We start from the raw sequence: 25519 nt of genomic DNA, 5'->3' as shown, positions 1-25519 counted from the left end.
TTTGAAAAAAGTTTCCAATAAACTGCAGGGCTTAGATCTAGGTTTAACCCGCATAGGTGAATGCACAGGTGGATATCCCTTAGTTTTCCTTCGGGGGAATATTTTAAAAAAAATGTTTTTATAAAGTGGCCCATGTGCCCAGAGGGACGACTGGGCAACGGGCTGCTCTTCGGACCTGCATTCGTCACTCCGTGCTGGTACCTCTGCCTGGTGGTGCTGGGCAAAACTCCCTTCGTCCTGGGAGCAAAGACTTTGCACCGCTTTGAAAAAGGCATTTAAACTTTAGGAAATTGAGACTGTGATCTCCCGAGGACAATATAAGATGGCACTTGACAATGAGAAAATAATATTCATTTCTTTCTGTTTTTAGCAGCCTATAATTTTATGACGTGCCCAGGATCTCATTAACAGGCAAAACCCGGAGAGAAAGGCAAACTGAAACACCTGTTTCATACTCTTGGGTAGCAGAGGAATAAAGGATGAGGAAGTACTCTTGGGAGTTCACATGGAGGGAGAAAGGAGGAAATTACGGATTGCAAAAGTACAAGAAAAGAATGTGTTTTGTAAGTACACGTCTGCGCAGATGAGGTAGGGAAGCGGGAGCAGACAGAGAAGACACCTCGGGGGTGTTGCTCTACTTCGGCAGCCAACATCACAGTAAACCCCTCAGGTGAATGTGTTTTGGGGCTGCTTTGAGCTGCTGCAGAATGGTACAGCCAGAATATACTGCTGAACAGAGCCATAAATTAAAAACATAACTCAGTTTTTGATTGCTCTTATCAAGTTGTTAATCTGTATCATAACATTAAATGTTTTTTATTCTAGGTTTCCAAGAAAATTTCTGGTAGGAAGGACAACAAAGTAATTACTGGACAATCTGTATTGACATGAAGTTATAACTGAGAACACAGTTAAGGGAAAAAAAAAACAGGGACTGCAGAAAGTTCAGCACTACAGCTGGTAATGGTAGAAGTAGCATGTTATGGTAAAGACATTCGGGTGTTAGATTGCCAGGCTTCAACTGATGGTGCGAGAGAGGGGGCAATGAGAAACCTTAAAAATTACCAAGAATTGCATTACTGACTTGGTGGTACTAGATGTAGTTGCTACACTGGTTTTAGTTTGAGTAAAACATACAGTTTCAACTAATTCTGATGTTAATATTTTTAAGGAAGAGGGGTCCAAAGCAATCTCAGAGGAGACTGTAAGTAAGGATTTAAGCCCTTTTCCAAATGAGAGATTCCTTGCTTTCCATGTCCCTCTGTCTTTTTTCTTCTTGTTCTTCTTGTGGTATTTAATTAATTTTTCCCTTGAGTCCCCATCTTTGTATTAATTAGCTTGCTTTTCTCTGTTTAAGCTCTTCATTCCCTCCTGTATTTCCTTCTTTACTCATTACGATTGGTCTCTGAGCGCTCTTCTCACTGCTTAGCACTTCGAATGCCAGAAAAGCAACACTTTGCATCAGCTCGTGGAGATTTATCTCCCTCTTCATTCTGCTCTCGAATCCTCCTCAGCAAATCCGAGCTATTCTCTGCTGAGAAACACGAGATGTTGGCCTTTGTTGTTTGAGCTTTTTGAACCCCTCCATCAACTTTCTCTCCACCTCTGCCTGGCAGAGGGGTCGTTTCTTGCCTTTAGTGCTCTTTGACAAGTGCCTTTTCCTCCTGGATTGTGTCCCTGTATGTATGTCCATATACATCTAGCTTGCTCTGCATTAGGTAGGGTTTGGACCAAGTGGCGTTTAGGAGTCCCTGCCAATTTGAATTGCTTTGCAATCCTAAGGCTTGTGAGGATGGTAAGTGGCAGTGAGTTTGTCCTTATGTGGATAAGCATTTGTTGAAGCTGAGAAAGCAGAGCAGGAGTTAACTCTCTGCTTTTAAGTAAACATCAAGTAATCTGCCTGTTACTTTCAAAATTAGTGGATTAGTATGTGGACAGTTGAAGTCCTGTAGACCAATCACCGTCAAAGGTTGTGAACTTCCTAGCGCTGTTCAACTCTGTCACCTCCTAAGTATGGTATGGAAACGTTCCCTCTGAGCATAAGCAACAGTCCTTGGAATAAGGGTATAAGAAATTGCATGGATTTGAAATGGGATCAAGGGCTGGAAAAGAACTGTGCTGAGGAGGAAGGAGATTTGAATGAAATGAATTAACGGGCGATTTTATACTTTTTCTGACATGGTAACGTGCTTACATACAATGTGAGCACTACTTAGAGTTATTAATAGGTGATATGAATGGATCTGAATAAAATTAGAATTGGGAATAGAAAAAAGTAACATAGCAAAGGCTACTTATTCGGGGAGAGTTATATTACTATTGAAAAGAAGTGATAACAGCGTGCAGTGAGAGGAAAAGCTCTTAATGCAGCTGAGAAGGATCGCTAGGAATAGCTGCAAACTGGTCAACACAGCACAGCTTCCCTGAGGAGAAACAAAACTTGAATACTGGGGGAAGGTATAAAATGTAACTACAGCAAGAACTGATGTCAAAGCTGATTAAGAGATCTTCATGTATCATATGATTGTATTCTCCTGGGTTCACTGATTTATATTAATATAGCACACTACTAATTCTTTATGAAAAGTACGGAAATCATCATGGAGAGACTTCAGACACCATTATTTGATTGATAGTCTGGTATGAAAGAGATAACAAGTGAGTGCTGCCCATGAAGAAGCATCACCAATTGAAGAAATCAAAATTGAAGCAGTGCTGTAAAACGCTACTCCTGTTAGGATACACAAATCTGGTGATCTGTGCTTACTTGTTTTGCAGTGCTCAGCTTCCTAACACTTCATTTTGAAGGAAGAAAATAGAGGAAGTAAAACATTCCCATGATATTTAATACACCTAACTCTTAGTTTAACCTTTTTACAGGAATTAATTCACTACTACTGTTAGCTGTTGAGGCTCTACTCTTCTGGTTTGTATTTTGGAGCCAACTGGTGGCTCGTTGATCCAGTTGTAATTTTCCAACGGCAGCGATGCCTCTCCATGTGATATTTGTAAGTCTGGGGAGAGATTTGGAGCTCTGCAGTTTGCTGGATTTTTCTGCCTTGTCTCAGTTAGCAAAAGAAGATGAAGCAGGGGCTGACTTTATGCTGGCTTGTGTCATATGGTTGAAGGATAGATCATGTTTAATTGAACAGGCAGTAACTTGGTGTAAAAATATTTCCTTTCTTTGGACTGATTACATTTAGCATGAAGTTACCACAAATTTTTATTTCCTGCTATTGCATTACAACCTGTTCATTTTAGGATCCTCATCCAATTCAAAATGAAATTTTAATCCTGCCACCTTCACTGTTCAGCAAATTTGGGGAATGGGATAATCTGTAACATAAATGTGTCATAAATGCAATTGGTCCTCTTGCTCCTGGGCTGGTTCTCATCTCATCGGAGCCCTTCGGAGCCCTCAGTTTTGGAGACCACGAGGTCTCTGCTGCAGGAGCTGCTGTACCCTGTGTGGCACCGTGTCCATCGGCCGTGCAGGCCTCCCGTGGCTCCGCACGGAGATGCCGGCGGTGGCCAGCGCCATCGGGAAGCTGGAGCAGCACTCGCACTGCTGCCGAAGAGGAAGGCTGGTCTTCATCGGGCTTTGCACTCAAAATTGAGAAGAGTTGGTAACCGCAGACACGGCACGAGTGCTGTGCTCCTCTTCAGCTACCTCTGCATCACATCTGCTTGGCTGCAAAGAGTAAAAAAGATTGAAAATTTTAGTACCACCCAATCTCATAGCACTTTACAGGACAAATGATTTTTTTTTAACCCATTTTTTTTCAACTTTTTTAAACATTTTTTTTCTTCTTCAGTATCATTGCTCTTGTTTGTTCTCTCATTTGTATTATTGAGCTGTAAGTTTAGCAGCAGTAAAACTTTGAGACTGATATTTTGACCCAGCAAAAGCAAGTTTTGCTCATTTCTTCTGTTCTTTTGTTACATCGCAGGTACTGTAAGGATTGAAATGTTCAGGAACATGCAAAATGCAGAAATCATAAGGAAAATGACTGAAGAGTTTGATGAGGTATAGTGTATATACAGTGCTTTTATATATATTTATCTCTATTTTTATGTCTTAACAAAAATGTGGTGGGTGAACTGGGAAACACTTTGGTTTGCAAAAGTTCTCAGGACTCACAGCTGCAGCTCAGGGTGTTAGGAAATACATTTAGTGGTGTCAAGAGCACCGATTTCTCTCTCTTTTTTTAAGCACATGTTTGTCTCAAATTGCGCACCCAAAGATCAAAAAAAGAAGAAAGAAATTGCTCATTAAGATAAAGCCGTTGTTTGGCCATCGTTTAGCCATTGCAATGAGTGAGACTGTAAGGTCATTAAGGTATCTTATAATTTTGCCTTTCTAACATTAGAGTATTTGCCTTTGTGCCTCTAATCCTTATATGAGTAGAACTGGAATGTCTCTGATTTAGTTAAATTAGATAGGTTTTGCTGCAGGGCAATGTGTTTGATGAAGCTTAGATTAAAAAGTTATTTGATTACAGCCCTTCTACGCTTAAGTTCCATGGCTTCACATGGTTTCAGTCTGTGCAATAGGGTAAGTCTCAAGAGAGCAGAACTGCTTGTTTTTCACAAAACACAGAATAAAAATGCGCAAATGGATTGATCTTGATGCTACAGAGGTTTTGTGATGGGGAGAGACTCGGGACAGAGCATCCCTACGTTGGAGTCCTGCAGAGGCTGGAGCTGCCTTGCAAATCAGTGTTGCCGTTTGATGGAGAGAGGGGGCGGGGGAAAGGTAAATTTGGGAAGAGATGAATCCCCTTGCTCTCCAGCTGATCCTCAAAGGTAAGAGGCGCTGGGGGCGGCTGGACTCATCTCTTCATAGGGATACCAAATCCTGTGGTAACTATAGGCCCGACTCTGGCAGCGCCACATTCGCAGTCTGTAAGCTGTAAGTCCAATGGCCTTCAAAACAGTGAATCCAGGGCCTGGTGCTCTTCAACTTGTTCATCAGTGACTTGGACGAGGGCACAGAGGGCACCCTCAGCAAGTTTGCGGGCGGTACCAACCTGGGTGGAGTGGCCGACACTCCTGAGGGCTGCGCTGCCATTCACAGGGACCTGGACAGGATGGAGACTTGGGCAGAGAGGAACCTCCTGAGGTTCAACAAGGACAAGTGCAAGGGCCTGCACCTGGGCAGGAATAACCCCAGGCACCAGCACAGATTAGGGGTTGACTTGCTGGAAAGCAGCTCCATGGAGAGGGATTTGGGAGTCCAAGTTCCCCATGAGGCAACAACGTGCCCTGGTGGCCAAGAAGGCCAATGGGCTCCTGGCTGCAGCAGCAGGAGCGTTGCCAGCGGGCGAGGGAGGGGATCCTGCCCCTCTGCTCAGCTCTGGGGAGGCACCTGGAGCATTGGGGGCAGTTCTGGGCTCCCCATGACAAGAGGGACGTGGAGCTGCTAGAGAGGGGCCAGCGCAGGGCAACAAAGATTATGAAGGGGGACTGGAGCAGCCATCGTATGAGGAAAGACTGAGCGAGTTGGGCCTGGTTAGCCTGGAGAAGTGAAGGCTGAGAGGAGATTTGATCAACATGTGCAAGTACCTGAGGGGAGGATGTAGGGAGGATGGGGCCAGGCTCTTCTCAGTGGTGGCCAGTGTTAGGACAAGGGGTAACGGGTGTAAGTTGAACCCCAGGCAGTTCCACCTCATTGTGAGGAAGAACTTCTTTCTTGTGAGGGTGCCAGAGCCCTGGCACAGGCTGCCCAGGGAGGCTGTGGAGGCTCCTTCTCTGGAGATCTTCAAACCCACCTGGATGCCACCCTATGCCCCTGCTTTTGGTGTCCCTGCTGGAGCAGGGGGTTGGACTAGATTGCTAGGGGTCCCTTCCAACCTCAACCACTCTGGGATTCTGTGAATCGAGTTCACAGACAGTATGATCAGCTGTGGGCCCAACTGTGGCAGAATCGGGTTCACGAACAGTTGACTGTAGGTCCAATTGCCTTCGAAACAAGTAGTCGAGTTCATGAATTTATTCACACACAATTCATTCAAATGCAACATTTAGAGAACAAGTTTCGAATGTCAGTACAGGAAATTCTGTACTAGAGTGTGGGCTTCTTAGCTATCTCTAATGTACAAATGCGCAATTATCCCTCACCCAGAAGATGGGAGAGGGCTGTCAACCTCAAGGAGTCTCCTCAGGCAGTGTCCTGACCAGAGGAGAGGAAAGGAGTTCAGCCCATCGGCTGATTCAGAGGTTACAATGAAGTCTCCCCTCTCCCCTCTTCCTTCTTTCTTCCTTCTTCTTTCTTTCTAATTCCGTCTTCCTTTTTCCCAGTTCCTCCTTAGTTGACCTTTTATATATTTTCTTTCGCATTTACACAGAGCTTGAGTGACTCTAGTCATACTTACTTTCATTACTGATTGGTTTAAAAAGTCTCCCAAGTTAATCAAAAATCCAGAGAGCGTGCTCAGTGAGGGGTGGTCATTCCTTGGAAACGGGTAACTTCTGGGATGGGATTGTGTATTGGTATTATAATGAGATTAGAATGAGAGAAGTTTGAGCAAAGTCCATCAGAAGGAACTGATCTGCCTCCATTGCTGGCCCAGCACCAGAAATCACATTATGGGGCTCATCAGCTGTGTGGTACAACCAGGCTGCCACCTCTGCAGGGAGTACCACAGAGTTTGGCCGCGGTGTCTTCCCTCCACCCTCCATTCACCATCATCTGCACGGCACCATCAGATTATCCCCTCTGCCGGGAAGCCAACAAAGTTTGGCCACAGGGTCTCCATTCTGCTCCACTCTTCCTTTACTCTTATTAATGTGTGCTGGGAGGGCAGATTGTGTTGCCAAGGGAATTGTGGAGAAGTAGGGTCCGCACATACCAACTATCCTGGAAGTGGTAACTGTCTCTCACCTCAAGCGAGCCTCTGTAATGCCATAACTTCCGTTAGGCCCTAGTTTTTCTCTAATTTCCCCCTTCTCGAGGAATTCTCTCACAATCAGATGACAGGGAGTTGACAGTGTTTTACATTGGAGAGGGGAAGGAAAAAAAAATGTTTTTTAATTATGAGAGCACAGTGTCACTGCAATGAAGTATTGCTTGGGATAGGAACTGTGATAAAGTAGCCTTGGAGAGGAGCTACACTTAATTGAACTGAAAGTTCATGTGTTTGCAGCAGCTTTGCAATGACCACTGGAAACAGCGGTATGAACTTGCGTGGAGTATAGGAACCCTAGTGCAGTTTCCATTGCTTCTGTCAGAAAGCAAGTTTAACCACTGGGAAAAGGGTAAGTTATAAAATCAGAAAGGAGCAATCTTAACTTTCTGATAGGATCTCAGTTGTAACATGAGTAAAGCAAGGTTTGTGGTAACCACTTGTTCAAATATCACCATAGGATGGGAGTGCAAGCACACAGGCCTTCGTTAGAAGACCTTGAGATATTCCTTCCTTGTTCCATGTCCCCCTTCCTAGCCCAGCACAAGGAGGAGAGTTAAGTCTGGGTGCAATTCTGGACTATGCAGAGCACAGCACGCAAGTGGTAACAAGTTAAATGGGGAGACTTGAAATTCTTACCGTCTTTGTTTTCTCTTTCTCCAGGACAGCGGTGATTATCCACTCACCATGCCTGGGCCCCAGTGGAAGAAGTTCCGATCCAACTTCTGCGAGTTCATCGGCGTGCTCATTCGGCAGTGCCAGTACAGCATCATTTACGACGAATACATGATGGACACGGTGATCTCTCTGCTCACTGGTTTGTCAGACTCCCAGGTGCGGGCTTTCAGGCACACTAGTACATTAGCTGGTAAGTAGCTGAGCACGGAGGATTTCCAAGAGATATTGCTGTTTAACTGCTCCTGAAATGACCTTGAGAAAAGGTTGAGAAAAACCTTGAGAAAGCTTGAAATGCTTGATGGAGAAGGCAGCAAACAGCACCATGCCTTAGAGGTGCAACTGCAGAAGAAATAGCTTCCACTGTTGAAAATGGGTTATGTAGCTAGAAACTCTGAGCAAGTATAAGAAAGGGATAAGGCCTGTCTTTATGGCAGCTAGCTTTGGTTGTTCAAAGCTTTCTATCGCTGCTGGCTTCTTGTGTTAGGTGTGCATAACATGTTTAATACCAGAACATCTAGTATAACTAGTGCTTAAATGAGAACTAGGAGCTGCTGAAGAGTTCCAGCATTTCCCAGTGATGATTTAACTTACCAGATGCGTTTTATTCATCTACCTGTTTGTTTATTTTAACAAACATGAGAGCTTTGTTTGATGCTGCAAATTGCCTTCAGGCATTATTTTTGCAGATTTGATGAAGTTATATCCTGCAGAGCAGAGGTCATCGTGATGCTGTGGAGCTCAGTCTTGATAAAGATTATGAAAAATTTCTTTGGGAATTTCATTTGTTCTTGAAGAAGTTTTCTTGAGGTCTTTGTTCACAATTTACTTCTGTGCTATCCAATCTGAATGTGAATGATTGACTATTACAAAGAACCAAGACAAGTGCCCATGGGTGTCTAGGGCTGCCAGCTTTGAACGGTAGTAAGGTTAGATTGAGTTATCCTGAGCGTATATCCTAACTATCCTCAGAATTATCCTCTGACTACAGGTAAATAGTTATCTTCTGTCTTTTGCTTTTACAGCTATGAAGCTTATGACTGCTCTTGTGAATGTTGCCTTAAACCTGAGCATTCATCAGGATAATACACAGAGGCAGTACGAAGCTGAGAGAAACAAAATGATTGGCAAAAGAGCTAATGAAAGGCTGGAGCTGCTGCTTCAGAAAAGAAAAGAGGCAAGTGAAAAGATAAGCATTTTTTTCCTAGTTCATACATATTTCCTCTGACAGAAAGTCCAAGGTGATCTGTGATTTAAGTAGGCTGGTGAGAAACAAGAGATTAGTTCTGTTAATACTACTTCTGCTAAGCAGTATTTGTGCACATTACCTTGGGCAACAGTTTAAAGTCTCGTATTATCCCGTCCAACTGAGTTTGAGTGTGCTGTTCTGCATGCACAGGGTGATTTCTGTTGTCGGTCTTGTTTACATGACCAGAGAAGAGGAAAATTAGTCTGAAGATGTACATAGTAACCTGTTTTGGGCAAGAAGATTGTGCTCAGTTCTGCCCTTTATCACTGCAATTATTACTAAATAATAATTACTAAGTACTTTTTGTAGCCAAGAAACACTGGAGTGGGGCTATAGCAGCTGGTCTCAGGGAAAAGAAGCTAGGGAGACAAATGAAGACATTTTAGTAAGTACTAGTCTGGCATTAGGTGAGCAAAACCATTAGGAGGTTGCTGTACTCCTCTCAAAATAAAGAAGTATATCCCAGGAAACTCACTTTTAGAAATGTACTTAAAAGTAATCTAAAGATGACAAGAAGCAGGAAGTGGATGGTTTGGATACACCAAACGGCCAGGATCTGAAAAGATGCTGCGCAAAAAAACCCAGAAGATCGATTACAGAATTGTAGCATATATGACTTAAATATATGATTTAAATTCGTTATTTTAAATATATTATTTTTGAACATATTTTCCCCACTGCTATTAAGGAAAATAACTATATACTATATACTGTTAAGGCAAATTAAGGATGTGGGTGCCTTACACATATGCACCTTGGACTCTTTTCCTTATAACTGACCCTAAATAGCTTCACTTACTAGTCTCTGTCTGGGGATAATTACAATTATGTGTTTTTATTCTTATTTTACCACTGTGATGCTTAGTACCGTTTTATTTGGACTTTTCCATTCTTGAAAATAATAGAGTAAAATAAAAAAACAAGAACCATCTCTCCTGCCCAAACTGCAAGGAAAGTATTCCTAATGATAATGAACTATTAACTTTCCATTTTTAGTTTTAAAGCATAAAATAGCTCAAGCACAGTTACTGTGCGGCATTTGAGAGGAATGGTGGTGATTGAGTGTGTGCTCAGGTGCAGGGTTGTAAGCACAGTGAAGGACCTGTGTAGAGTAGATTTAGTGAGTTCAGAAAGCATAAGAGTGCTCTATAAGAATTGCTAACATAATGCTGTTTTTTGCCCATGTTTGAATATGTGGAATTTACAACAGTATTCCATGCCGGCACCTTCTTAGTTGATTCTTCTGATGTCGTGCTGTAATAGACCCTCATAAGCAAATATACAAGCATCTATTTGTCTCCATACAGCTCTGCAGGTATAATACAGAAGCTGGCTACAGGAAATTAATCCTAAAAATAAAAGATGGGAAGTTTTCTCCGAAGGTTTCATTCTCATGTCACTGCCTACATATCTGATGTGAGGGCACTCCTCCATGCACTTTTCCCATTCCAGTTAATGACTTTTTGAGCTAAACTGGAAGATGCATGTAAAATGCTCAGCCACAAGATAGAAAAAAATGTCTTTTAGTAGTTGCCAGTAGTAATTCAAATTTCGTGCTTGTTATGTATGTCTTTCTGAGCTTCACTCAAGGTTTGCAGGGTCAGCAGGAGACTTTCCCTCATTTTTACATGATTGGGGGTGTAGGAAAGTATTGTATGACCTTTTCATGTGTAAGAACAGGAAGCCAAAGGCAAAATTTTGCTCTCAAGATGCTTGGATTTAAGCACTTCAAGTCGCAGTAGGTACATGATGTATAAACTTGGAGTATGTTGAAAGCACAGAAGACCGTTTAGGAGAAAATTCCCATTCCTGAGAAAGTTGTTAGTTCATTACTGAAGCTAAAATACGTTTAAGCATTGTATCTTATTATAAAAGCGTATATATACACTATACACTTGTCTCGTGGGTGTTTGCTTGTCCCCTGCAGAGCACAGCAAGAGAAGATCAGAAAGTCTCTTTCCTTTGCGGGTTCTGCGGTGATGAGCAAAGGTTTAATTGCAGGTTGCCCTGATGCCGAAACTCCTTTTTCAGAAGCTGTCTCTCCCCCATGCTTGTTGGGTTGCCAAGCCGTTGGTGCACACAGCAGCCAACTTTTCCCCGTGTACATCATCACTTTTACTATGAAATTTGTTTCCTTGCGAGGCGGTTGGCGATTCAGGCCAAATGCTCCGAGCCTCGTTTTCCCCACTCACAAAGCGGAGCCTGGGCGGCCTCGCGTTCCTGCGAGCCGAGAGGCCTCATTGCCAGCGGCTAGAGATGTCGGCTGGGAGATGCTCTTGAATATTCATAAACAGTCCTTGGGAAATACCAACCCTGGGGTGAAAGGGCTTGTGGTCATGTTATGCAGGAAGTCAAAAGACCTGATGATGATTCTCTGCCCCCTGCTTCGAGATACTGTGTCTACTAAGTGTTTATGCCCATGCATATATAGTCTTTGTTTTATGCATGTCTGTACAGGCAAGGCTGTCTTGTGGTTTCCATACTGCAAATGTCAAAAATATCCATGTGGCAACATTGTGGCTTTCTGCTTTGACACGTAGAAGCTACTTGATGGCAGACAGTGCTGAGCATGGTGGCAGCTCTGTAACCGGAGCAGGCTGCATAAAACGTCATCCTGTGGCCTAACAAAGCTGGGGGCTGCTATCTAATTAAACTGTATTTATTTAGCACAGTAAAAAATCTGAAAATATGAGAATCCCAGAATGGTTGAGGTTGGAAGGGACCTCTAGAGATCATCCAGTCCAACCCCCTGCTCCAGCAGGGACACCCAGAGCAGGGGCACAGGGTGGCATCCAGGCAGGTTTGAAGATCTCCAGAGCAGGAGCCTCCGCAGCCTCTCTGGGCAGCCTGTGCCAGGGCTCTGGCACCCTCACAGGAAAGAAGTTCTTCCTCACATGGAGGTGGAACTGCCTGGGGTTCAGCTTGTACCCATTATCCCTTGTCCTAACACTGGCCACCACAGAGAAGAGCCTGACCCCATCCTCCCTACATCCTCCCCTCAGGTATTTGTAAATGTTGATCAAATCTCCTCTCAGTCTTTTCTTTTCCAGGCTAAACAGGCCCAGCTCACTTAGTCGAGCCCGTCCATCATCTTTGTGGCTCTGCACTGGCCCCTCTCTAGCAGCTCCAGGTCCCTCTTGTCATGGGGAGCCCAGAACTGCCCCCAATGCTCCAGGTGCCTCCCCAGAGCTGAGCAGAGGGGCAGGATCCCCTCCCTCGCCCGCTGGCAACGCTCCTGCTGCTGCAGCCAGGAGCCCATTGACCTTCTTGGCCACAAGGGCACATTGCTGCCTCATGGGGAACTTGGTGTCAACCAGGACTCCCAAATCCCTCTCCATGGAGCTGCTCTCCAGCAGGTCAACCCCTAATCTGTGCTGGTGCCTGGGGTTATTCCTGCCCAGGTGCAGGGCCCTGCCCTTGTCCTTGTTGAACCTCAGGAGGTTCCTCTCTGCCCAAGTCTCCATCCTGTCCAGGTCCCTCTGAATGGCAGCGCAGCCCTCAGGAGTGTCGGCCACTCCTCCCAGGTTGGTACTGCCCGCAAACTTGCTGAGGGTGCCCTCTGTGCCCTCGTCCAAGTCACTGATGAACAAGTTGAAGAGCACCGGGCCCACCACGGCCAGAGGCCTCCAACCAGACTGGGCCCCATTTATCACCACCGTAATAATAATAAATTATGATGAGTGACTTTTGTATTTATTTTCTTTCTCTTTTTTTTTTCAGCTACAAGAAAACCAAGATGAAATTGAAAATATGATGAATTCTATTTTTAAGGGTATATTTGTGCACAGATACCGGTAAGCAAATGTATGCTATAGTAGGCAGTGCTGGCTACGTGTAGGCATAAATAACGCCAAGAACAATTCCTGTGTTGATTTTTCTTGTGATGTGTTATTCTAGATGCCGCAAAAGCAGAGATGTTAAAATCACTGAAGGCATGGAAGAAAATCTAAATGTAACCCTCATTAATTCCACAGTAGAGCTCTGCAGGCAACTTTAATTTAATTCAGTGACAGAGCTCTAAGGATTTGTGGGAGACCTGGAATTTGAATCCTTGTATTTTAAAAAGAAAAGTTAGCTAAGGTGGGAGCACAAGCATTAGATATTTTAATAACCGCATAATCACTGCATATCTTAAAAGGGCAGAGTTCCAGTTGTTGGGGACTTCCACTCTGCATTTCCATTTTATATGTCTTCAGGTTAAGTGGTAAATTTCTGAAGTTTCCATAGTATGTGCTCTAGCTGCAGTTTGAATTTTATTTTAGATTTTCCTCCCTCTTTAAATTACATAAGTGCACTCAAAAGCCTTAATTCCAATTAATATTTCCTCGTTAATTGTTCCGGATGTTTTTATCAAGGACATTACAAAGCAATGAACTGTGTTAGCAGACATTATTATTTCTTGAAATAGCTCATGTGCTACGTGTTATGTGTGCAGAAACCTAGCTGGTTGGGTACTCGCACGTGTGCGTGTGTGTTTTTATTGTAGGGTTGCACAGACCTGTGGGTTTAGACTGACTCAGGCCAATTCAGAGCACTGCTCCTCAGCGAGCTGCAGACTTTTCAAATAGATTTAGGGTTGTTTTGCATCGCAAAAGACCTCTGAGCATCTGCAGCATCTTGGCAAAACCAGCTCTGCAAATGTTAATTGTCCTGGCTAAGTCCGAGGATGAAATTCAGGGACACGAAAGGGTGCAATTAACCTTTTAGATTCAAATTCTAGTTTAAAGTGGTGTCATTTATGACACAACTTGGAGACAGATGAGGGTGTGTGGACTCGGCTCTTGGGAAGAGGATCTGGGGAGAGGAGTAGGAGGTGAAGAGGGGCAGAGAGGAAGGAAGGGGACCAGGAAGGAGGAGATTTCTCTCAGAAGGGACCTGTGCTAAGAAATAGGTGACTGCAAATAGTGCAGGGGATCTGGAGCATGTGTCACCTGTCCCCATGCGTGGTGCTGAAACCAAATTCATGGCAATGCTGCTTTTCTTGGAGCCATCAGCAGTTATTTGGATGCAGATTCCTTCCATGCAATTTCTTTCCACCATTTTCTTCAGACTGTGCCACAGTGGTTCACGTTTAGTGACCTTTGAAACCTAACTAGCAAGTCTGTGGTCTAAAAAAAAAAATAATAAAACAACTGTGTGGCTCAGACTGTATCTTGTCTTCCTCCTGGTGAGCTCGTATTGCAGGGACTTATATCTTCTTTCTGGTTTCTGTAGATTGGTTTCCAGTCAAATGTGGTTACACTGGAAAGTTTCAATACTCACTACTCACATTAAAAAAAGGAGGATTCACAGAAATTGCCAGATTTCATTTTAGTCTAGTGTTGTGGGGTTTTTTTTGTTTTTTTTTGTTTGTTTGTTTTTAAAAAAGTCTAAATAAGCAAGAGGTTGCCTGCCTCATTGCTTGTTTCTGTATTTTTTTTCCGAATCATGTTTTCTGCCTGTTTTTACATTCTTTATGCCATACTTGGTTGGACATTGATTTTTCTCTTTTTTTTTTTTATTCTAATTGCGTCCAAAGCTGGCAACAGAATGAGAGATCTAAGAGCAAATTCAATGGGAGTGAAGTTGCTGAGCTCATGTTGGTGAATAGAAGCTGGTCAATGGGCTGTGATTCACTGAAGGGCTCTTGAGCACGGGAACCTGGGGAGTGTGTGGAATATCTGTCCTCCAAATACTCGGAGCCTGACAGCATGGGGCTTCTGTAGGGACTTAGATGTGATGAGATTTGGAAGCCTCAGCCTCAAAATGATGGAAGTTATTTTGTGAGTGTATAATTCTGATACATTTGGTATGTGGTAATGCTATAAATGGGTAGGTGAGGGACCTCAAAAGTGGCCTCCTGTTGTTGGAGGTGGAACAACTAGAAATCACATACAGAATGAAGATAGATAGAAAGAACAAAAGAAAAAGAGGAGGAGGAGGCACAGTTCTTCATTTCAGTTATATCTGCGTATTAGAAATTACTTTGGTTCTCATGCTGAACTGGTAAGACTACACAGCCCCCCATCTTGTCTGGCTTTGCAGAAGCCTTCATGATGTGCAGCGTTACCATTTTATTTGAGACATTTCTTTTTTTACAGTATCACTATTCCGAAGCTCATCTGCAAACTAGCTCAGACAGGCCACCCTGTGTGTAACGTTCTCCCAGCTGTGGGGTTTGCTGCCATCCACTGAACCTAACCAGTCTTGAGTCCTTCCTTCGTTAAGGAAAATGATATTCACTAAGATAAATGAGTGGAAAATTGGTTTCTGCAAATTCTCCTATCTCTGCAGCTACTTGAATCTGTTTTACTTAACAGCAGCTTGATTCTTTCCCATTTTCAGCTATACTGAAAATGTTAAATTTCATTATACTGAGCCGCCTAGGTCTTTATTTTCCTTTCTTTCTTTTTATTATGAATAGCAGCTTGGAGCGAATACTTGTCCGTAGTGCCTGGGGAACTGAGTAGGTTTTCAGCGAAGAATCGGGTTTTCATTGTGTGTCTAGGAAAGCTTGAACACATTCATAAAGCACAGAAACTTTCCTGAGTTTTGGCCAGTGGTGCCGCATGATTAAATAGCTGTTGACACTTGGGTTCTTTTTGGGGTTGGCCACTGAATCCTTCCAAAATACTTCACACTTCATAAATTCATAAGGAGGTGAAACAACCTCCTTGGATGTGGGGACTCGAGCTGTCATCCCCCGGCAGAAGTGTCTGCATGGCTAATTTGGGATGTTGCACGCGTGGCTCCCGTTTTTGATTCCCATTTACTGATGTTTCCGATTGCTCTTGAAGTTGTGCTTCTTGATTCCTTCCACCTGTGTTTTATTTTTTAAATAGTTTAAAAATAATTCCTCACGAGAGAATTACTAACCTAGTTTAGTGCAGTGTATGAGTGGAATAGGTGGGTATGTTCCTAGTTTGGATGGGGGTTGCCTTTCCCATAATGAATTCAGCTGTTACCGTACAAACCCTTGATACTTTAGCACATCAATGCTAACAGTGTCTAAAAGCTGTTTGGAAATCCCTGGTAGGAACAGCTCGTTTAATATCCTCTTGTTTATGACTCAGTTCGTCTTCATCTCTTTGAAGCTGTGGATAAGTGTCTTTGGAGAGTTTGCCAGGCTTGTTTTAACTATTCCATGTAGAGGTTGATAAGAGCAAGTGTGCTTCAGAGTGGGCAGAGGGAAACGACACTAGTGATTTGACAGGATTCTTGCAAATTTCCCTCTCGTGTTCAGTAACTTTAAATACAGTGATGTTGATACAGGCGTCTCCACATGAGGTATGAAGCTGAAGGGGAAAAACAGAGTTGATGGCAGAAGTCTCACACCCAGTCGTGTGTGATACCCTGGTTGCTTGCTGTGTCCATGCACGTGTTTCACGTGGGAATCTGGAAGATTGGATATGGTCTATGGACCTGGCTAGCTTGGAGGTTGAAAGGACACGGGCAATGCGGAGTAATCCGTTTTGTTCTACTGTTTTGTGTATCAACTTATACAATAGTATCTTGAGCATAAGATTGGGGTCATTTTAGGTACGTTTTCTAAAATGTTATGGTTTAGGAACCAAAGAATTTTTGTCTTATTTTACAATTATTCGCTTGTTTGAAACATATAGGGTTTTTTCCCTAAGTTAAGTTTCATTTTGGGGTTCTGATGCTTCTGTTTGATGTTTACTGCTTTTCCAAAAAAAGACTTGGAAAAACAGAGAGCAGGAGTCTCAGGTACACGCACGGGCAGCGCTAGCGAGGCACCCGCTGGTACCTTCCTCTCTAAGGTGGCTCCTTCTCATAGAGCCCAAGTTGGGGAGTGGGAGCGATGCCAGCTGGAGCAGCACAGGCCATTTCTCATAGGAACAGATGTCTCAGGGATGAAATTACTAAAGGGCCAGATGGCACCATCCCTTTTCTCATTGTTTAGCTGTCGTTTGTTATTATTAAATATGCCATGCGCGATGTCAGGAAAGTGACAATCGGACCAAAGTCACTTCCATCCTTGATCTCTTCAGGTGCTCTCCCCAGGCTGCTCCTGCTGCTCCACCTCATCAAGCCGCAGCCAGTGCTGTCCGAGATCTGGCTTTGCCTCTTCCATCATTTGCCTCAGACAGAATATGGAAAAGGCAAGAGAAAGGGAAGAAAACAGTGCTGAAATTTAAGTTTCCCCATTTAAGTTGGGTTTTGTTACAAGGACTTTCATATACTGTCATGAGAAAAGTCTGCAAACCAAATCCCATTCTGCTCCTCTGCCAGGCTTCCTTAGTTCCCCAGAGGGTCACCACTACAGCCCGAGGTTAAGCCAAGGGACACAGTGAGCATGTTTGGAAGTGACCTTCTAGGCCTTGGATTCATAATGCAACTTTGAAAAGAGGGAGTCATAGGTTGAGAAGCAGGATAGAGTAGGATTTTTTTGAGATAATAGGAACATCGTATCTGAATGTAGAGATGTTGAGCTGACCAGATAAATGACTTCAGGGGCATCAAGGGAGAGAAAATGAGTGAGCAGCAACACAGAGATGCCCTTACGTAGGGAAGTTCATCAAATGCTAATGAAAGAAAAGAAATGTTGTTATTAGAGCAGTAGGATTCAGAAGAAAATGCTATGTGTCTGTGTAATGGTTAGCTGCTTATAATCTCCTTAATACTTTCTTTTTTTTCCTGCCTAATAGTGATGCTATTGCTGAGATTAGAGCTGTCTGTATTGAAGAAATTGGTGTCTGGATGAAAATGTACAGTGATGCCTTCCTGAATGATAGTTATTTAAAATATGTTGGTTGGACACTACATGACAGGGTAAGTATTGTGTATTACTGCGTAGCAGAATATACTGTAAATAGCCAATGTCCTATTAACCAAACCATGTTTATTGTATCATCTTTGATTTTTAGAGAGATCTGTCTTCTCTCTTGCTCGTCATTTATCTTTTGGCCAGCTTATTCCAGTGCGTGCACTTAAATCAGGATGCACCATTCCCAAAATGTGCTGTTTAATGTGTTTGTTTTCTGTGTTCAGTCTTCAGTGGAGTGTCTTGACAGAAATCCTCCCCATACTTCCTTTCTTCTGATTGCAAGAGAAAGAGAAGTCTCCTACGATCACTCCTGAGAACGTCTGTGTCTGGAACAGATTGGGAAGGAGATTTCCAGATGTGACTTCTACTGAACATTACCCAATAGCTAAAGGAAAGGGAACTTTGGGGGTCCCAGAATTCACCAAGAGGCATCAGCAGCACCACAGCCAGTGGCGTTCTCATCAACTCATTTTCTCTTTGCTATTTTAGGTTTCTTGACATTCAGCACCAGGCTGCTTTAAAGGATGCTTGGCTATTCATCTTTCTCCGTGTCTGTAAAGCATCCCTGTTTTGTCTGACAGGAATGTCTCTTCATCAAGTCAATCTCTTGGTGCCAGCTTAGGAGAGCTTAGAAGGTTGTTTGGGTTGATCTTGGAGTGCGGCCCTCTGTATCAGCCATCCCTCTGCAAGGAGGTTCTTCAAGGTGCTCTGTAGTTTCTTTTTCTGGAAAAAGTCTTGAAAGGTGGAAGCAAAAAGATTTGTAGCAGGAGGTTCTTTTCTACCCGACCACTGCACTTAGCAGGTGGTGTCCGTGATGGGGTCTACGCAGGAGCCGGTGGCTGCAACCAGAGTAGCTCTTTCCTGATGCTGATAGGAAACATTGATGTTTTTGCTCTGCTACTGAGAGGGTTTATTCCCCAGCAAGAATCAGCTGGGCCCAGCCCTTCCACCACTCTTATCAAACCCACTAGAAATGGGATTTACTCTAACTATTTTCCTAACAGAATCCAAGGAAAGCAGACAAGACCTCCCTATATTTTTGTGGTACTATGTTCCAGCATCATACTTCAGGCTATTTGTCTTCAAACAGTGTGGCTAGAAAAAAAATATTAGAATTCATAAAATTCATTAATGATACTTGCACAGTTAGTAGTTCACAGCTATTTCTTAAAAAGTTGCTCTCTTCAAGCCCAAGAAATTGTGCTGCCCCAGGTTCTCTTGCTAAAGCTCCAGCTGACAAAGCGTCTGCATCTTCCTTGCCTTGGTCCATAAATTTTCCTGTTAACATTTGACAGTGTGTTTTGAACACTAGACCTGTGATGGCCTTCCTTTCTCAGCCTGTAGCTCCCCAACTTTTAATTAAAAATGACAAATGATCCCTCAAAACTTGATCCTCACCCCAAAACATCATTTTCCCGGGTGTTGCAGGCATTTGAGACCGCGCACCTGAGTTCACCAGTGGATGTTTTGGAGCTCGCTCAAATCCAGCAGATTTCTCTTCCAGTAGCGCACACAGAATTGTGTGAGGAGCCTCTGATGGTTTTAACACTTAATTGCAGTCCAAGTGCCATGGATTTCTCTGTCTGTAAATCACTAATTTGAATGCTCATACACTGCTATGCATGATGTGTAATTATTTTTATTAATGTTGTATATGCTTAATGCATAGAATGAGACGGCTTGTCACTAGAATAAGGGATGAGGCAGAGGCAGGTGAACCAATGTCAAAGAATGAAAACAGAGAAAAAAAAAGATATTTGGAGAGACACAGAAATAAAGAGGGAATTGCAGTGGGAAGAATATATTGGAAAAAGCAGGAATAAAGAGTCAAGAAATGCAAAATCCATCCAAAAGAACAATGTCCCATCATTTGTGAATAATGTGGTTTTCTGTGGCAGCCCCGGGAAGCTTTTTTGCTGCCAGCCAAGTTCCAGCTCATGGTTTTGCTTTGCTTTTGACCAGGAGGGATTTTTGCTGTGATCAGTACTTACGATATTGAAGAAAAAAAAAAAAAAAAAAAAAAGAAGGCTGAGGCAATAGTCGTAAGGTGATGTTTCACATGAACAGGAATCAGCCCAAAATGATGAGCTGCTTTGGAAACTTGCTGCTGCTAAAAAGAGAGGAGACGGCAGCGCAGGAGACAACGACCAGTTTCGTACCCTACTGCCGAATAACGAAACCACAGGGAAGCCCCAGTTTGTACATTTTTGGATGTATGTATTTTACATACATGGAATATTTTTTCTGATTTATATTTTAATCTTCTCCCTTCCCCAAATTACAGATGTTTGTTTGTTTTATTAATAGGGGATTAATAAGGGATTACTTTCTCATTTCCTAGTTAGGCCTTTCTCTCTTTTTATTATCTTTTTCATTATCATGCATTTTAGAAGATGAATCAAAATTATATAAAACTGTAATATAATTGCATATGTTTACTATATTTTTATGTATAGTTTATATATATATATAATATATGTGATTATTATATATATAGGTGTATATGTTTAAAACCTGATTTTAAAAATGGTAGATCAGATTGTCCAATCTTAATTTTCTCCTCCCTGCCTCAGTCATGGAACTGTTCTGAAACCCTAATGCTCTCTCGGGGGTCTGGCAATACCAGTTCCTAACCCAGTGCCTTTCCCAGAATAAAAGGCCTTTCCTTGCTTTGCATATCTCTGCTTTGCCTGTTCTGTGAAAAGATTGACCAAGGGTCCTGGGGAAGGGGTAGTATTTGAATAGCTAATAGCGATGGCATCCTAAATAATAAGAAAGAAAGAATTGAACTTTTGTTATATAGAAAATTAAATTGTAGTGTCTCCATACTTGCGAGTGCTTAACTTTGGCACATAATTCCCTTGTTTGTTTGAAATCCTGAGGAAACCAAAACGCATCAGCTGATTCTCAGTATTCCCTAAATGATGTTTGGCTGCTCCAAGCTCCTGCCCAGAAGATGTCCCACCAGAGGTACCAGAGGTTGCACCCCAGAACTTTTTACCTCTGTTTCTGCCTGGCAGCCTCACATTTTCTGTCATGAATCAGCGGTCGATCTTGTCATTCTGGAGCATTAAAATCCTGCCTATGAAAGCAGACTCATCCCATACCCTGTATCCAGCAATTTCAAATGGTAAATGATAGCAAGCTGTAGGGGTCAGATATGACAGTATGAGGCAATTTCTCATATTCATGAAGAAGAGTATAAATTAGCATAAATATGAAAAAAATAAATATAATTATCTGAAACCTTTGGGGGAAGAATGAGAATTGCAGGAATGAGTGGACTCGGGAGAGAGGCGCGTATAAAACCAATTCCTTCCCACTTACTTCTGTGCGGGACAGGAAATCCCTGCGTGTTCTTTCCCCAGAAACGCTTGTGGTGCTAAAGGCTCCCGTTAGTGCTCCCTTTCTGTATTTTGGATGATCCTCGTGGTTACTTCTGTCACTGGTCTGGTATGTTGGTGGTCTTTGGTCCATATCTGCTCCTTCCCTTCAGGATTCAGCCCAGCGAGCAGATGCTCCTTCCCTTGTGCCTCTCACGGGCTCCTGTCCAGGTCTCTGCCTTTGACGCTCACCTGTAGCCTTCTGCTCTCTGCTGACTCTCAGCAGGATTAGTGAACTCGTGCTCTTCTCTTTCTGAAGTGAACAATACCATTCTGGAGCAACAGTTGAAAAAACAGACTTTTTGCTGACAGAAAAAGTCCCTCTTTTTCATCTTTCTGCCAGGAAAGGGAGTCATTTCCAAGGATGCATCTGTGTCTGCTGGGTCTTTGCTCTCAGCTGGAAGGATCTGCCATAGCACAACCCATCCCTCTTCCACCCTTGCTCCCAAAGCGTGGCTGTCATTCGTCTTGTGCCATGCAGATGAGCAGCAGGAGGCTGTAGCTGGGCTCCAACGTGCTTTTTAATTTTTGATAGTGTCTCAAGGGCACCTTCTCAAGCCCTCAAGGCAGTTGCAACTTGAGAGAGCTGCATCTAACCCAGCTACCATTGCGGGTGCTCCGTGGTGCTCCTTGCGTGCCCAAGCTGTTACTGATCCTGTAGGGCCAGACAAGTTCCGACCGCAGGAGGCTTACGACGTCTTCCAGCACTGGTGGTGGCTCCGCGGTGCTGCCCCTTCCGGGCCATGCAGCAGAGCAACGTCACCATTTCTGGTGCCTCCACAGAGCTTCCACTGGCAGAATGCCAGACTGACCCTCTCTGCAGTTGTGCCTGTTTGCCCTAGAGAACTTCTGTGAGGTTGACCACATCCATGTAAAGTTCTTAAGAAACTGCTCTTCTGTTTCTTTTGTAAAATAGTTCTTTTTTAAAACTGCTTTTTTTAAGCTCCTTTAGCTTTTTAAATGTAGGATTGGTTATAGAACCGACACGCACAACTCAAGTCTTGTAGATTTGGAGTTTTACCTGTGAAGTTCAATCATTTGCATTTTTTAAATTTTGCCTTTCTGTATTGCGTTGTTCCTCTAGGTCGTACTGAGGAGTTACTCAAAAGGAAATGAAACAGTAGCAGACATTTAACTGATGACATTTTAAATTCTTTGTATATGCAAATGGGAGAAAATTTAACATTTGTTTTGTAGGCAGCTGCATGGGGTTTTTGGGTTTTAGCTGAATTGCAAATTGGCTTTGGTATCTCATTTGCATAAAGATTTAAATGTACATTAAACAAATTACAAGATTATATTATTTAATATTCATGTGCGTTTGATTAGGGTATTATTTCAGCTAATCTTAGTGTGTTTTATTTAGCAAGGTGAAGTGAGGTTGAAATGTTTGAAAGCTCTTCAGAGTCTGTATACCAACAGAGAGTTATTTCCCAAACTGGAGCTGTTCACTAATAGATTCAAGGTAAGAGGAAATGTAATTTTTGGAAGGACTACACAAATTAAAATGTCATCTCATGTTGCGGTGTTTGATTCATGTAAATGAAGCACAAACATAAACTCATCTGCATGTCACTCATCTTGCAAGTACCATGGTAAGACTGTATTACTGCCAGTTTTGCTTAGTATCTTAATGAACACGTGGCTGGTAGTTTACTTTTTATTTCCCAAGTGAAGTACCTGGAGGGCTGAGCGTGGAAACGCTGCCATGGGGCTGTTGGGATGCTCAGTGAAACCTTTCCAGCTCTTGTCACCACATCAGCTGGCACCTTTTACCATGGTGTTTTGGAGAACACGTAACTGTAGTAAAGGCCACCTCCCCAAGGAAATATTTATTTAATGCAGTCTCATTTAAATCAGGACTATAATGCTGATGAAAATTTTGGTTTAGAAAGGAAGAGAAGGTTTAAACTCTGTATTCATAAATAAAATAACTACTAGGCAGCAGACTGAAACCTTCTCACCTGTAGATTTTGTATTGCTTCATTGGATTTGTCCATAACTGCCATTACTATTAACTCCTTTGAAATAATTTACTTTAGAAGAACACAAAATGTAGGGAACATATGATCTTTTGTCTGTGTACATGATTCATGGAATCATGATAGTAATCAGCCTTTCCCTGCATCCATTTGAAGTCTAGATATCAAGAAAACTTGCATGTTTTGCTGCCAAGCACTCCTCCTTTCCCCATTTCCATGGCTGTTTATTTGTATTTGCTCATCTAACTTTTACCAGCTGGCACAGTTCAGCTGACACTCGGCTCAATCCATTCAAGCTGTCAGGAGAAATCTCTCTAGGGATCTCCTAGGCATGTGAGGTATGTTAATTTGATGAACTGATTGATAAGAATGGCCTGTATTGGGCTGCCAGTATTTTACTCCCTTTCAGAGAGCTGTGAGGATCAGCTCACTATGTCCCTCCTCAGAAGGACAGGACGGATGTGGGCTCTTCCCTGGCATTTCCATGTGCACCAGCAAATTTGTCTGCAGCCTTTTCACAGCTGTAGCTCATCTGCCCCTGTCCAGCTGGATGCTGCTGTCTCCATGGCATGAGGGCAGAAGGCCTTGTTCACAACTTAATTAGTATATTAATATAAACTGATCTTCATAAACAGTGTAAATTAATATTTTAAGTCATAAATCCAGGTCAAGTTATGGGCACATGTCTAATACCCTGTGCTTACTCCTTGGTGTGCCATTCGTTTTGTCTCCCATCGTCTCCCAGGGGCTCCCGATGCTGTCCTGGTGTTTGAGGTAGACTTTGGAAGATTGTATGAAACATTGCTGAAACTTTAGGAGTAATTTTTCACGCTGATTTTCTCTAGATGTTATTTTATTAATTGCTGTTTCTTGGCCAAAACCTTAGTAAAATTGGCAGCAGTTGTGCGTCTTCTCCACAAAGTTTCTTATTTTGCTGTTAGAGTTTCTCTGTGGATATCTCCCAGTCTGTAAGGCTGCCTAGCTAAAACACCCAAATGCATCAAATTTTCCAGGAATTTATATGGTAACAGAGGTGCAGTCAGTCCTAACACTACCGTGTATCTCTACAGCCCCCTGTTTGAGAGGTGAGGCTGGAGATCCCATGCATGTTATACATGCTGCTCCTCAACTTCAGTGAAGGAATAAGCATCTGTTGCTCGATGTCTACTGGTAGCCTTTCAGTGCCTGTAACAGTAGGAAAAGGAGTTGGGCACCTGTATTTTGTGCTGCTTTGCTCTTGGTGACTCTTAATGGTGCTTCCTAAACATACTTTGTTCCTTTTCCAGTCTCTGACTTCAGTTCTTTCACGTCCCCCGATATGATATAGTAGCCAGTCTATCCACAAGCAGGTCAAGCCACAGAAATCAAATTTTATTTCAGATGGCCCCATTTCTTTTCATTAACTTGATCAGTCAAGCAGAGAACACCAAGACATGCTGCATTTTTATGGATGACAGAATTTTCCTCCAGATAGGGAGGACAGTGTGCATGCATCATGTCTGTTGTAGGTTGACAGCAAAGTGAAACACAAAGAAAGTCCAGAATGGTGCTTCAGCTCCGCAGTCTGCCTCCTTGTTTCCTCCAAAATGCACAAGAATGTTTCTTTAGAGCCCGTTCCTACTCCTGAGTGCTTGTTAGTTGATCCAGACTGCATACGGCACAGAGCCCCATGGATATACCCTAAGAGCTTGACTGCTCCCAGGGTCCTCGTGGGTCTGGTGGAAAGATCTTTCTTGCCTAGATTATTTGTTTTGGAATCTCGAGAACTCTTCAGCTGATGGCGCTTTGTGTTTGTTTTTTGTTTTGTCTCTGTAATAAAACTGTTTTTCAGGATCGCATTGTATCAATGACACTTGATAAGGAGTATGATGTCGCTGTGGAAGCCATTCGATTAGTCACGCTAATACTTCAGTGAGTATTTCTCAAAGCTTGTGTGCTCTCTCTGAAAATTACCTTGGCCAGTAATATTTAATCGACTTGGTTTCTTCACTTGTGTAATGAAGTGAATTTCCTACTTTACATTTAGTTGGAAATCAGACTATAAAGCTACTGATATTTTTATAAAATTAGTACATTGGCTGCTTGTAAGAGCGATGGACAGTTTCGTATATGAGTAGCTTTGTAATTCTAAATGCACATCATTCAGTCCTGCAACAAGTAGGCCCTGATGTTATTGGAGTATCCATAGGCCTTTGAAATCCCAATTCCTCCATCTAGGAGTTTTTTTTGAAGGGAAGCAACCTTGCAGCTGCCAAAAGCAAGTTGTGGGTGGTGTGAGGACTGCAATTAAACGTTTGTTATGGCTCAGGTGTTGCTTTCTGACTCTTTCAGTGGAAGTGAAGAAGCTCTCTCGAATGAAGACTGTGAGAATGTTTATCACTTGGTCTATTCAGCACACCGGCCTGTTGCAGTAGCAGCGGGGGAATTCCTTCACAAAAAGTAAGTTATCCATTACTCGAGGAATAAGGACAATTTGTGACAGCATTCTAGTAGCGGTAAGATCTAGAGGCAAAGACCATAATATCACAGTTTAGTGACACTTCAGGTGCATAATTTGA

The 25519-nt window shown here is 42.9% G+C and overlaps 1 protein-coding gene across 2 annotated transcripts in view; it reads left to right on the top strand.

Annotated features, from left to right (window-relative positions):
- STAG1 (STAG1 cohesin complex component) overlaps nucleotides 1-25519 on the top strand; it is a 126778-nt gene that overhangs the window by 61709 nt on the left and 39550 nt on the right. For both annotated transcript variants that reach the window (XM_088538107.1, XM_088538105.1), the window contains 8 exons: nucleotides 3951-4027; nucleotides 7569-7773; nucleotides 8606-8757; nucleotides 12550-12623; nucleotides 17478-17601; nucleotides 22346-22444; nucleotides 24793-24872; nucleotides 25293-25400. In XM_088538107.1, coding sequence (XP_088394233.1) covers nucleotides 3951-4027; nucleotides 7569-7773; nucleotides 8606-8757; nucleotides 12550-12623; nucleotides 17478-17601; nucleotides 22346-22444; nucleotides 24793-24872; nucleotides 25293-25400 — 919 coding nt within the window. The remainder of the gene's footprint in view (nucleotides 1-3950; nucleotides 4028-7568; nucleotides 7774-8605; nucleotides 8758-12549; nucleotides 12624-17477; nucleotides 17602-22345; nucleotides 22445-24792; nucleotides 24873-25292; nucleotides 25401-25519) is intronic.

Source organism: Tinamus guttatus, unplaced genomic scaffold, assembly GCF_059628265.1.
Source record: "Tinamus guttatus ecotype Peru unplaced genomic scaffold, ASM5962826v1 Tinamus_guttatus_pri_ptg000927l, whole genome shotgun sequence".
Taxonomy (NCBI): Eukaryota; Metazoa; Chordata; class Aves; order Tinamiformes; family Tinamidae; genus Tinamus; species Tinamus guttatus.
Note: the sequence above shows the minus strand (reverse complement) of the source record. Positions and strands in the feature narration are given on the sequence as shown.